General features: G+C 26.9%; 1 protein-coding gene across 1 annotated transcript in view; it reads left to right on the top strand.

The window, feature by feature from the left end:
- LOC129963693 (CD9 antigen-like) overlaps window positions 1-14759 on the top strand; it is a 119970-nt gene continuing 105211 nt past the window's right edge. The window contains exon 1 of the mRNA XM_056078203.1: window positions 1-206. Within this exon, the coding sequence (XP_055934178.1) occupies window positions 141-206 (66 nt within the window). The 5' untranslated portion in view covers window positions 1-140. The remainder of the gene's footprint in view (window positions 207-14759) is intronic.

Raw genomic sequence — 14759 nt, 5'->3', positions numbered from 1 at the left:
TTTACGCCGCGAAGACGTTTGAAAAGCGAGCGGGCAGTAGCATTTCCGAGTTTTCCGCTCGCGTCTCAGTTTATTTTGTTTGTGTGTAACGATCCCTAAAAAAGAAAAGCGCAGACAAAAAAAATTTCTTATTTTCCAAAATGGGCCTCACCGGATGTTATGCTTGTATGAAATATTTAGTCGTGATTTTCAACCTTATATTCTGGGTAAGTGCAGTTTTTCGATTTCGATTCGAAAGTTTTTGGAACTCTCGTATGTAAATTCGCGCCAAAATTTCCCTCGAACTTGGAAAAAGGAGAAAGTTTTAAAGGAGGGTGCATGTGGGGAGCACGTGCGAATAGTGTTGTGAGTAACTGAGCATATTCAAAAGATCACTAAAAAATATTACATTTTTTTAATGGGGTAATTAAATTTTGGGAAGCTGTAATAATTTCTGGTGTTCTCAGTTTTATTTAAAATGTATTTTCATAAGTTTAAGATAATTATGTTTATGTAAATTTACCATAAAAAGTTTTAAAAAATAAAATTCCTTTTTAATTCTTCAATTAATTAAGAAAACACTTAATTCGATTGATGCAAAATAGAGCCTGGAAATGATAATCTATTTATGCAATTTTAAAGTGAGACAAATCTGTAATATAAAGTTATATATGTTTAACTATTATTTATCTATATTGAGGTTTAAAGAAGTTTTTTCCCTTCTTATCTTTAACTTACCTTTATGTTTGTGTTATTTAATATAACATAATAAATATGGTGCTATTTCTCTTTTTCGTTTAATAAGCAAAATATTATTATTATTTGCCTCTAAATTTCGGAAAATTATTATAATAGTTTTTTTTTTTTTTTTTTGCATTCTCGTTTGTTAGTAAAATTGTCTTAAGTGTAAATTAATGTTTAAATAGGATGTCGTAAAATTAACTTAAGATATCCATAATATCTACTAGTTGAAATTTTCATTTTGTACTTTTAAGATCTGCTGATGCGGACTCAGTATGAAATTAGAGCGCGGGTGAGGTTTTTTATTGTTTGCTCTGTCTCAGATTGTTTTCTCAACTGCATGTGCAATCTTTGGAAATTTATCAGATATTAATGAAAAATACAGCCAATATATTAAATTTAAACAGGCTATATTTTTTGAAACATAATATCGTATAAAGCTTAATTCCAAATTCTGAGATCTCAGATGCTAGTTGAAAATTTTTATGTTCGGTTTCAATGTATTTCTTGTCATTTAATATATCTTTTCTTTGGGTTAGGGATCTCTCTTTTTCTTTCTTGTAACTAATAATAGGTACAGCAAAATTTCAATTATCTGCATCACTTTAATGAAGAAAAAAGAAATAATTTAAAATTAATCTTTCCTATTTTATTGGATTAAAATAAAGCGAAACAGTAATATTTGACTGCTAAGCTCAAATCAGTGATATTTAATACACTTTGCAAGTATACAAAATGTATAAATGTTACATTTTTAGTCATTAAATAGAAATGTTATAAACAACTTTAGTTGATCCCTCCCGTCTAACCTTTTTTTTTGTGTGTAAATTAATTATCCGCATCGCATTTGGTCTCAGTTAATTCGAATAATTTTAGTTCCGCAGCTCTTAAAATCACATTTATAGTAGTGCTTTAATTCAGTTATTGGATAAATATATTTTTTTACGAACTTCAAAATATATATAGAAAATATTTAAAATTAATATTAAAAGCTTTCTTTTTCTTCTGATTTTTTATTAATAATTTTTAGAATTGTTTTAATTGATTAAATATCTTTATTGATGCACAGCCCTGCAGTGTTACTTTTTAATGAGATTCTCATGAATTGGTGTAAAATATATTTGCTCTGGATGTGCTATATTACTGCAATATAAAATAATTTTTATATAAATATCTTTTTTTGATATAATACAATACATTATGCCTGATACAGCATATTTTGTATGAATATCTGGCTAAAAATCCTGATTGTAGAGTTTTGTCAGAACACCACTTTTACAGTTTGGCGTTTTCCGAGCCTGGTGTATTTTAAACTTTTGCTTTAACCGAAGCTTGGAGTTCAACTGAAAGGGGAAGGGAAAAAAGCACATCTTGTAGTATTAAAAATAATACAACTTTGTTCTTGGCTCGCTTCGTTTTCTCATTAAAATGTTAAAAATATGATTATATGCTTGAATAGAATACAATAACTGCATTAACCATTGATTAATAGAAATTTTCTGAAAAAAAATTTTTTTTTTTACTTCTTTGTATGCAAAAGCATTGAAAACTGAATTAATGTATAAGATTTTCATTAATATACAAGACATTAAAAAGAGAAAATATTAATGCCTCTTTTATTAGAAATTCTGTTTACTAATTAAAATCTTTTCTTTTTTTCTTTCGTTTCATTTTTATTACATATCTGCTTTAGTTAATTTTAAAGAGATTTATAAACATGTAGTATATACGGTAATTTGTAATACAACAAAAAATACAAAGTAATTTATTGTCTTTTTTATATATTTATTAAAGTATTATAAGTAATTACATCACTGCACCCAACTAGAATGAGGAACTTGTGGGAGCGATGACATAATTTTAATGCTAATGCGAAAGAAAGCCTTGAAATTCTTTTATTGTTTAATAAATACGGATTTTCCGAGATTTTGTGTAAGTTAAAATAAGTGCAGATAATATGGAAAAAACATATATATATATTTTTTAATTGAACATTTAGATAATGTGGAAAAAATGGTTTTTAAAAAATTGAAACATTGAAAATGAAGATAGTTTTTATTTTCAAAGCAATATTGGTGATAATGTTCAGTGAAATGCACAAATATTATGATCTTATACATAAGAAAATATCAGTTGTGCTTTATCTATAATGTTAGTTATTTCAAATTTTCATTAAAAATAAATTAGCTATAATATTTTTATCGTGCATTATAAAGTATTAATTAATTGCAGGAATGAAGCATAATTTAAAATGCTTTTCAGAATATAATTATTTGCGGGTAAATCTGGAAAAACTCACTTAGAAGTAAAATAAATAAATAAAAAAAAATCTCGGTAATTTTAATGTTTTCGGAAAAATTCTGTAAGACATTTGATATATTTCATTTTTGTCGATGTATTGTGTATCTTAAAGCTGTTCTAAAATGTGTTATCTTGTCATATAGTATTATATATCCTAAAGAATTTGATCAAAAATAGATGAAAAATTTTTTCGTAGTGGTTTGGATGAAATTATTTTTAAATGTAAAATCTTGCGTGCATTGAACATGTGTATTTATATAAGCAAATAGCATAAGATATGCACTCTTTCAGCTATCTGATCTAATTTATCTTCCCTATCACATTTGTTTATATTACTCGAAGGATACATAGAATAAGGCTTATTTAGTTTTCTAGTTCACTTTTGACTTTTATTATCACAGCTTGAATAGATATAATGTATTTTTAGCAGTAAATTTATCGGAATATGTACGCATTGAAATTGTATTTATTTATTACGCATTGATGTCAGGCCACTGGGTTATATTGATTCGTATTTCTGGAATTATCTGCATTTGGAAGAATTGGTATGGACCATCAATAAGTCACAGTGTTTCTTAATTTCAGACGAAAAAAGTAAATAAATAAGCAAACTATGCAGATATGCAAGAATTTTTAGGAAGTTTAAGAGTCACGAAGAATTGATGCGTATATTATGACTTTTCGAAAATGATCGTTCGTCAGTTCCACATTTCAGAAATGCAACTTTTTTTTTTTTTGCTTCTTGGAAGTAAATAATATTCTCAGTTTATAAATATCTATATTTATCAATCTAAACACTGTTAGGGTGGATATTATTTTTTTTAAAATCTTTAGTTTTTTACACTTAAAAAACAAAGCAATGGAACCTTTTTCCACGACATTGGTCAGCGCAAAAGATATTTGAGCTCATCAGATAAATAATTAATAAATATCAGTTAAAAAGAATTTTCAACGTGGTTGTTTTAAATTAGAAATAATCTAATGATGACCTAAAAAAACTTGGAAAATATAACACAATTAGAATGTAAAATAGAGGAATTGTAGCATAATTTAAAAAAAAAATTTCGACACAGTTGTTTCTTTTTTTAAAAGATCTTAAAATTCAATAATTTACTTTAGAGATGCAGAAACAGTTTATTTTTTATTTATTTATTTTTTTAGAATGGCAATTGTTGTTCTCCGATAGTGCATTTTTTTTCTGCAAACATTAAAAATAATATTACGAGTAAATACTTATGAAATATCTCTCAAAATAATAGAAAATACTAAATAAAAAATGTCTACATTAAATCTTAAAATTACAGCTTCGAAGTGCATTAAGTCATCGTTACAACTACTTATGTGCCAAATTTTATACACATGAGAATCATTTATCTGAACACAGACACGCACACAGATACTTCTTTTCCTAAATACAGATTATTTTTTATTTCAAATATCTAGCTTTCGGGTGCTTTATAAACTAAATAGTTATGCTTGGAGTAATGATAATATTTCCATACTGAAGATTTGTTCTTGTTGACGTATTACTTGTAGGAAAAGTTATTTACAAATCAGATCTATATTCGTGTTCTCGAGAAAAAGAATCTACCGATTTCTAAAGTCATTAGAGTTCAGAATACATCAAAATTCAAAGTTCTAATTAGAATCTCTTTCATTTGTGTCATCTTAACAACGAACCCTTTTTAGTCTTAAGCTGTTAATATTAAATAACTCAGTTGAAATAGTTAATACAAAGCGATTATATTAAATATCATTTATTTATAACATTAAGTTTTTAATATATGACATCTTTAAAACTAACTGGTAAAAAACTTTATTTTAATTTCAATAAAATTAAAAATAATTGAGACAGTATTTCAAAAATTTGGTAAACTATCATGAGTTAAAAATCGAATTAGTGTCAATTAATTAAGGATATAAATGTATATACTATATCATAAATTTGAACATAAAAATAATTATTTCCTAATCACTGCATTTCAAACTTCACTTTAACTTTTGAGTTATCTGAAGTTTTTAACTTTCCCACGATCTCTGTGTCTAAATGTTTATGTTCATTTATCCAATGTTAAGCTGCAATGTCGCGCATAAACATGCGCCTAAAATAACTACTTGTTCGGCTAGATTTTGGGAGGGTTCCATTTTGAAACTATATAAACTCTGAATTCATTAATGCAATCGCTTTTCCATCTTTTTGCTCTAGTTCGCGGAATGTGTTGATCGGATATTAATCTTGCTTTTGATTAAAAAAAAACTTTTAAATATTCTATAAATTGATATTTTCTTTTTATTATAGAGGAAGAAAATTTAAACTGCTATTTAAAGAATCATCGACTGATTGCATAAATAAATGCATTTCATATACATATGTGCATTTACGACTTTCCAAATTTACCTAGCAAAGCAAAAAGAAAATTTTCGTGAAAAATTTATTTATATTAACTGCATATTGCTTTCAGCGTTTTAAGGTGAACGATAGCAGCAATACAGTTTGATGTAGAAAATTCTTGTTATCCTTCAAGTATTAGATGAGAAATTGAAGTTTGATATATGCATACTTTAGAATTGTTGGTCGGTTAGTAAAAAAATGGCTCCCGGAATATAAGTTACCTGCCAGTATTCAATTAACTTAAACTGTCCAGTTATTCAATTAATCACCTTTAAAATATTTACTTTAGGTGAAATATTTCTGATACAATTTTGGTAAAGATATTCTGACCTAATAATTTCTCAGAACTTTTTGCTTATTGTGGATAAATGATATTTTATAGTTTGTACAATATTTATAACATATTATATCTGTTATAATATAATCCGTATTATTAATTTTTTAATAATCTATTTGCTCTGTTAATAAAATTTGAGAAAGATAAAATAAAAATTGAGAAAGATAAAATTTGAGATTGAGTTCTCTGTTTTAAGATCCGGAATCCTTCCGCGGTTTCACGCATGCATCACGCAGTTGGCATTGATTTGTCTAAAATAAGGGTGAAATAAAAGAGAGCAGACGTGATGTTAATTTTTATTACAAAATTTATTGAAATATTTCAAAAATTTCAAATTAAAATGAATTAGCATTGTTAAAAAAAGGTATTAAAAGTTAATATGGAGAAAGAATAACTGAAAGCAAAAAACGCATAATAAAGAACTCAAGGGAAACGGTTTTCTTTCTAATTATCACCCTTTTATGGAATAAAATCGCCCATAGCAGGTAGATATGATATTTTGTAGCGAACAATACATTTCACTAACCCGGAAATTCCGGATTTGAGGGGTTAAAAATCAAAATTAGATTATATCTGGATTATCCACAAGATTACATATCCGTTTATCGTAGAAAAGGTGAAGAATATTTAGTGCTAAATGGATGCTATTTATATAAATCAAATTTCCTAAAATAATTAATTTTATAGCAGTTTGCTACATTTATAGGAGGATTCTTTATTTTTATTTTTTATTTTTCTTCATCGCATGAAAATGGTCGGAATTTCCTTAATCTTCCGTAACTGATGGCATAAAATTGAAAAGACTTCCTTCAGGAACGCATTTCCCCAAATATAAAGGGTTAATCACTTTTCTCTGTAAAAGACCTTTTTATTCAAACCAAAATAGAAAAGTACTCGCTTTGATTGATCATTCAGGTCTTAGTGAATGCAAAAAAGTTCTCGTTAATTTATGATTGCTTCAAAGTTAATCTGACTTTTAGATTTTGATGAATCAATCGAAATCGCGGTTATAATGAAAAATAATTTTTTTTTAAAAAAACCTCTTTTCTGTCAAAAATTCTAATTAAGGGAAAATGATAATATAGGGGGAAAAGATTACTTTTGGACTACATATTATTAATTAGAGAAGTTCATTTAAAAAAAAATGCATATAAAAGGGGGGTAAATTTCGATGTACAAATGAAGCAATTTATTGCTGTAAAAACAAAATGTGTGCAATAGGATTTGTTACTATCGATTTTTATTTGTAAATTAACTTTCTTACACATTTGTCTGCTTTATGAAATGGATGAAGTGGATTTTTTTTTTTTTTTTTTTTGATGAGGTAGATAACTAATACTTTTAAAATTTCATTTAACATATTGTGTTGCAAATTCAATAATCTTCCAATATTACCAAATTACGCACAATCTGGAAAGAGCGTATGCTTTTCTTCTTAAGTACAAAATAAATTAGGCACACAATCTAGATGTATAAAAATGCTGCGTATATGTCTTCCTTACAGATGTACAGTTTTTGCCCGATCGTGATGAAATTTAATTCATGGTCTTCAAGGCAAGAGCACTGTTTATGGTCAATCATTCAAAATTTTGAAAAATAAAATATAAGATAATTAAAACGTAGACAAGTTTTTGGTATTTCTCCGTTGATTTTTCGAAAATATTACCTCACAACCAGCAGTAGTGGTCTTCCTAAACTTTCTCGCAATGAAGATGAATTTCGAAAACGATTTGCATGGCATTTGCGTACAATAGTTACGAAATATTAACCTTTGATGTGAATTTAGAATTTTCATTGAATCTATTGTGTCATTCTTGGCGAATTTTTGGCGATTTATCACTGACATGGAGTTGATAGTATCCGAAAATCGAATTTGTGTTTTAGATGCGTTTTTCCCAACTGATTGAAATAAAAAATTTAACCCAAAATTACACTTGTAATTTCCAAATCTCTACCAAAGTTGATGTATATAAATAAATCCGTTTTTGAGTTATCGTTTATGCATTTATGTGTTTCTGTTGTTGTTGTTGTTTATAATGGCACTTGTCATGGACAAGTTCGCTGACGAAGTCTGTTACGTGTTTCTAAAAGTACATTCTGGCAGAAAATCAACCTCTTATCGGATTTGGTGTTCAGACTACGGATATTAAATCTATGCACCGAATTCTATCTAACTAGTTCTCATCGTTTTGTAGGACTTATATGCGTACAGTCAAATGGACAGACTTCCTCTGAACTGATTTTGCTCAAAATCTGATAGAAATCTACAAATTTGGTGTAAAGACCATGTACCAAATTTCTTCTGTCAGCTCAAAGCATATTTGAATTATCTTTATCATGGACAGACAGACGAACATTTACCAAAAAGGCGTTTTTCGAATTCAGGGAGTCTAAAACTTGGAGAGTCCTCAAAATATCGATTTCGAATTTTTTTTGACGATTATTATGCCTTCTCTCTACTACGTGTATAAGAAATTAAAAATGATTTCTACGTCCTTAAAAAGTTGAAAAATTACCTTTTTACTGATTCCAGTTTCATTTCCGCTAGTCGATTTTCTAATTTTAATAGATTTGTTAAGAAATAAATTTGATATACAAACAGTATCAAAGTTTATATAGTTTTGTTGAAATTCAATGTGATTTCATTGTTCCATCAAATCATTCAGGCGCGTGTTTTTGCCAGTGTTAGCATTAAGGCTAAAAAGATGCTCTCTTTGGACATTATTCTCGAAGAAGGGTTTTTCATTTCCACTTTTATTTTGTTGTATTTACATTTTTTTAATTTGCACATGCAGTAATTTGTATTAAATTCCTATTCTATTAAATTCATATTTTTCTATTTTGTCAAATAGAAGAAGAAATTTTAAATAGATGTATTCCATTTTCAACAATTCGGAAAGGCAGTATTCTAGACAAGCGAGCTAGTCGTCAAAGGCAACTATTTCAATAATATTAGAAGCTCTGGTCTTAACGTTTAAACTTTAAAAGTTAGCTAATAACACCTCTTGCTATTTTGCTATTTTTGATATTCCATTTATGAATAGAAACAGATTTTTAAAATGATAGATAAGGATTTTTTCGTGAATGTTTTATGAAGTTTCGAGAGCTTTGATATGACGATTAATTTCGCTTGAAAATTGGCTTTTCTGTTTGGATTCCTGCAATTAATTTTTTATGCATCTGAAGAAAAAATGCTATTTTTTAAGATTAAATAATAAAACCACACATCATGATAAAAATACAAGACTTGGCATTAAATTAATTTAATGCCTAAATTATTGTTCAAAGCATTTATTTACCATCAACATCTACACCGGGAGATTTTCGAAATTTACCGGAAGAGTGGAACTTAATTTAGAAAACTGATTAATTCAATGCCACGAAGAATAATTTTTTCTCAGCATTTATAAATGCGTTATTTTGATTTCATATGATAATTCCACTGCTTTCATCAAATGCTTTTCTAAGAATTTTTCTTTGTTATTTTAACAAATTCCGTCTCTCTGAATCAACAAATTGTGGATTCATGTACTTAATTTTGATTTTTTTTTCAATCAAAAAGTTTAAATTTTTTTTCAGGTTTGCTGTTTTGAATGCTGGTTATTTGATATTACATTTTACTGATAGTTATTGCTGGCGTTTTATTGTCAGTTAATAGCTATGTTGTAACAGCAAACATTTCGCCATGCTTGGATTTAACTTATATTATTATATTATGATCGAAATACGTAATTTTGTGCAAGTGTTTTTTGTAAATTTTAAAAATCGAGCTGTTTACTAGATTTTAGTCTTTATTTAACAAATTCTTTCTTAGAAATATGTTGCTTTCCAGTATTTAATTTTTTTTTATGTTAGCGGGATATATATTTATGTAAATAAATCTTATAAATATAAATAGGAATATCATATTTATAAGCGAAATATTTTTTTATATTATTTTCTTTCTAATGTTTTAAAAGTGAAATATTCTGAACTCAGAAAGTTGATCGTTGCTTTCGTATATATAATTATATACTATAATTGATTATATGCCTTATTAATCAATATAATTTATTTGTCTGGAATTTTCGAAAGTCTGCACTTACTGAATGTTTTCGAAATGCTGATAAAGTTTTTAATCATTAGAGAGATTAGAAGTGGTTGTAGATTAATTCTGCTCAGCAGAGACTTAAATAATGAGAAGACAAGGAGAAAAAAAAAATTTTTTTTTTTCTCTCCCAAAACCATTTTTTTTTTCGGCAAGAAATTTGATTTTCTCACCAAATTAAAAATTGGCGAGATTTAAACAAATGAAGTTTGGCGAGAAGAAAATTTACCATTAATTTGATTTTTACATTAAGAAAAAATTATTTCAAACCAATTATTAGTTTTTTTCAAAATTTTATTCGAATTGTTTCTGCTAAAATTCCGTTGATCAATTTAATTCTATTATTGAATAGATGAATTCATAAAAAATTACTGTTATTTTATCTTTCTTGGACTAATGACGTCTACTGGAAATTCCAGTTACAAAGCTTCATGCAATAAACGGTATCGACGGTTGACGTAGAAAATTGTAGATGGAGGGATATCCATCCAAATCAAAAACACATCAACTTGGCCACACCACGGCCATCAACATGCCATGTAAACTTTTAATTACTACCATCGTAATATACAACTCTGAGAAATTTTTGCCACTTAGGAATGTTTGTGATAGTTCGTAAATTAATTTTCTGAATATTTCTTGTTTCGCAGTCTTCATTAAAGATCGCTTCTCGGCTCTTTAGCTAAGATCAAAGTATGGATTTCATTAAAGGACATTTATTAATCATTCTTTCTGAATGTTATATTTCTTTTAAAATGTTTATGTGGATGAAAACAGCTAGATGACAGAAAGTTTATAAATGACAGGAAAATATGATTGGGGGGTAAAAATCAGTCAGTGGGCGTTTTAAATTATGATGCAAAATCTGGCAACGATTAATTTTCGATTGTATTACTTTCATTCATGAACTGGTCATCTGCTGTAAGAAGATAACATACAAAATTGTTATCACTACCGGATACTTATTTTCAGTTGTCCCCGTACTTTTTATCTAGCCTTCATTCACAGTTTATGCGGCATGTATTAATTTTATCGATAAAAAATGTAGTTGTTTTCATGGTAAGTTTTGATTGGTCACTATTGTGACATCATCGAAACAATGAATGAAAGAATCCAACAATATAATAATGCACCGTTAGACTGAATGATTTCTTTATATATTGATTTTCAAAAATATGTTGGAATTTTAAAATGTGAAACTGACCTAGTCGTTTACCTTTGATTTTTGAGGATTGAAATATTTAGATAGGATATTAGTAGAAGTTATCTAAAAATCTCTCTAATTTTAAGAATATGAACCTTGATAGAGACTCTTACCGTGTACTTGAATATTGAAGCATTTCATTTTATTCTTTTTTCTTCCAATTTGGAAATGAACAATTTAATACATTGATTCAAAAATTATTCGTAATCCAGTAATACGTACATATTTATGTTTTTTATTCTTTGAAAGAAAATATTATTTACCTCTGTTTCTTAAACAATAGAAATATTAACATTACTTTATGGCATCTTATGTGTAATATTTATTGTTTTTTTATATTGTATTAAGCCCTATACCTCTATGTTCCTAACCAATGCTCATTATTTTGAACTTAAAGATCGTACTGATAGAATACTTCTAATGTTAACTTAATTTAAAGTGCGTTATGAAAATTAAGCAAAACTCAACTTAGTATACAGATGGAATGGAGCTACAATAACTTATTTTCTGGAATATCTGATTAAAGTAGTAAGACAGTTTCCTTTTGAATATAAACAGATATATCTGCAAATAATTATTCTGCCGATAGACTTTCTGATTAACATAAAGGTCGCAGATGGCTAAGATTTCCCGCTTTTGAAGGACAGCAAAATATACGTATATACAGTATGAAAGCAATGAAATAAATTATTTTTAATTTAGTTTTAGTATATTGATGGTTAGCTATTATTATTTTTTGATGGAATTTTCACAGTTTTGTTTAATAACGCCATAGTTTATTAATTCAGGAATAACTTTTAAAAGAAAGGTGACATTTTGATTTGCTAAATGATGATTTCATTGATACCATTTATTATGTTTGATTTTTAACGTAGAGCATTTTTATAATAGTCCAGAAGAGAGGCTAGGTAGCTACCTAGGGGGTGCAAGGCTGAGTAAGGCACGTAATTATAGAAATTTATTTTTTTATTGCCAAATAAAGAAATTTATAAAAAATACAAATTTTATGAATTATAAAGTATTTGGATAATAATATTATTTTGTCAAATTTAATTGGCCTAGTCCTTGTATGCCTTGTTGTGCCTACTTTCTTATTAGAATATTTATAAATACTAATAATCTGCTTCCATAATATTGTGTGCGAAAGTGGATACTGGGGAATCTGGATTCATATTATGTAGATAAATAAAAACAAAAACATTTTCCCAAAATTTATAAATTAAAAATTTATTCTAAAATAAAGCATTACATGTTAAAAAATGTGTTGAAATTAACTAAATGGAACAGTTTATTAAAAAAAAAGTCTTGATGATGTATACTGCCTATGGATGGAAAACAAATTCTTCATCTGGATAACCAGTATGGTATAAACGGAGTAATATTGCAAAAGTTAAATGAAACTGAATATCATGAGTACATGATCAAGAATATGAAATTTACATTAATGAAAAAATATAGACACGTAGATATAAATTAAATATTAAAAACAAGCTCAATTCAACAATATGCACAGAATTACGCAGCATTAGCATAAGAAAAAAACAAATGTTAGTTCAAAATGTGCCCTTTTTACCCTGTAATGAAATTTTACATATTTCTACGCATAATGTTTTTTTTAAAGAACTGCCATTTTTGACATTTATGATTATTTATTATCATTTTTTATTCTGTTAATGAAGTTGTCACAAATGTGATTCAATGTTTGCACTGCAAATTAATATGACAATACTTCAAGTATAATTTTTATAATAATCGAGACATTCATTTATTAAAATCAATTACAGATTGTATTTAAACTTAAAATACTTCTTAAATTGTGTGTCTTCAATCAAAGTGTTTTCTCTCTTGAATTTGAAGTCTCTTCAAAATTAGTATGTAGAAAAAACATCCAATTTTTAAAAAAATGCTTCAAAATTTTTAGATTAAGTTTTCCATGAACATTTCTTTTAGATATTTATTAATTTTTTTTTCTTATTTATTTTGCAAGTTTGGCGACGCAAGAAACTTTTTTACCCTCAAATGGGGTGATGGTGAGAGAAAAATATGATTAAGAAATCGTTTAATTTAACCAAATATCAATGTCATGGTGACTACTTGAATCACAAAATTAAAATTATTGATTTATGTTATTAAATCCGTGTTATTTACATACTTTTCCTAGCATTGTGGAATAAGATTCTCTTTTCTTGAATATTATATGAGCTCTGAAATTTTTTATATTTTATTCGATTACATTTTCTTACAAAATAAAAATTTTATGAGAAAAAGGCAAAAATAAGAACGAATTTTTTATTCAAATTCATCTACGAAATGGAGTTGTATTTCGAAGGAAAAGTGAATGCACTTACATGTTGCAACTAATTTGGAGTTTCATTTTTCCTCCACTGACGTTTCTTGGAACATGTGATTGAAGGATTGAAGGTCGAGCTGTTGAATAATTATATTAATTGGAATTCGAGGATTTGAGTGCGAAATTCCTTTTACACGACGCAAATTGCTCAGTGGTTGGCCAGTGGGAATTTTTGGTTTGGTATGAACTTACTGGAAATGAACTATTTTACATAGCATCTCATTTAAATTGAAAATAAATAAATATAACACCATTGTCAATCTTAATATCAAAAATTCAATATGCCTTGTCAAGGTTTTGTTCATTTTAGAAGAAAAAACATGATTCCGCTCTTTCTCAAATAATAATAGACAATTGTCAAAATGAAAGATGAATTCAAAACACCCATAAGAAGATACATCATTTATCTGGCTGTCAGATAACTGAAGAATTCTTCGATGGAAGAAAAACTCAAATTGCATGTGAACTGTATATTCTATTCTATAAATAATAGATTTACTATATATTCTACCAACCAATAGTTGATTCGATATTTTTATTGAATTATGAAAGTTGTTTAGGGGAAAATTTTAATCTTAAATGTTAACAAATCGCCGATGAACGAGGAATTATTATTTAAATTTGATAATAATTATCATTTTCGCAGAAGTATTGAATGAAAAGCATGTCAAGGAACTGTAGAAAATAAATTTTCTAAAAGAGAAGGACAAGTTTTATTAATTACTGTTTTACTAATCAATTTTCAAAATTATTTTCACAATTTAATATTATTTTCTAATTCGAAAAAAAAAAAAAAAAAAAAAAAAACTTTTTTTTTTTTCCAAAAATCTGAAGTTTTTTGCTTTCTAATGGAAAGAGGTTCGTAAAAAAAAGGAAATGCTTTTTAAAATTTTGAGTTCATATTTATATGAACTCAATAATATATAATTATTATATAACATATATTATATTACTCACTATTATATAACATATATTATATAATATGTTTATTACTCAAATGCTGCTAAACTATTTCTGCTTTCAAATGCTGCTATGTTATATTTAAAATGAATATCAGTAAGAATTTTAATTATAGAAAATTTTTTTTCTTTAATTCCAAAAAACTTCAGTTAATATGTATTGAAGTACTTTATCTCTTGAAAAAAGATTCCTTGTCAATTCATCCTAGTTTAATATTCCTGTGTGTTAGTATTTTTTTTTAAATGTACCGAGAAAAATAATTAGTGAACGTAATTTTAATAACATTATTAAAATAGCATTATTTATTTCGAACATAAATAAAATATCATTTTGCTGTTGATACTTTCCCTTTCTCACGAATAAAACGGAAAATTACAGATTGTTCAGCGCAGATGAAGAAATATAAAC

Source organism: Argiope bruennichi, chromosome 1, assembly GCF_947563725.1.
Source record: "Argiope bruennichi chromosome 1, qqArgBrue1.1, whole genome shotgun sequence".
Classification (NCBI taxonomy): domain Eukaryota; kingdom Metazoa; phylum Arthropoda; class Arachnida; order Araneae; family Araneidae; genus Argiope; species Argiope bruennichi.
The sequence above is the reverse complement of the archived record's forward strand: the minus strand, read 5'-3'. Positions and strand labels throughout refer to the sequence as shown.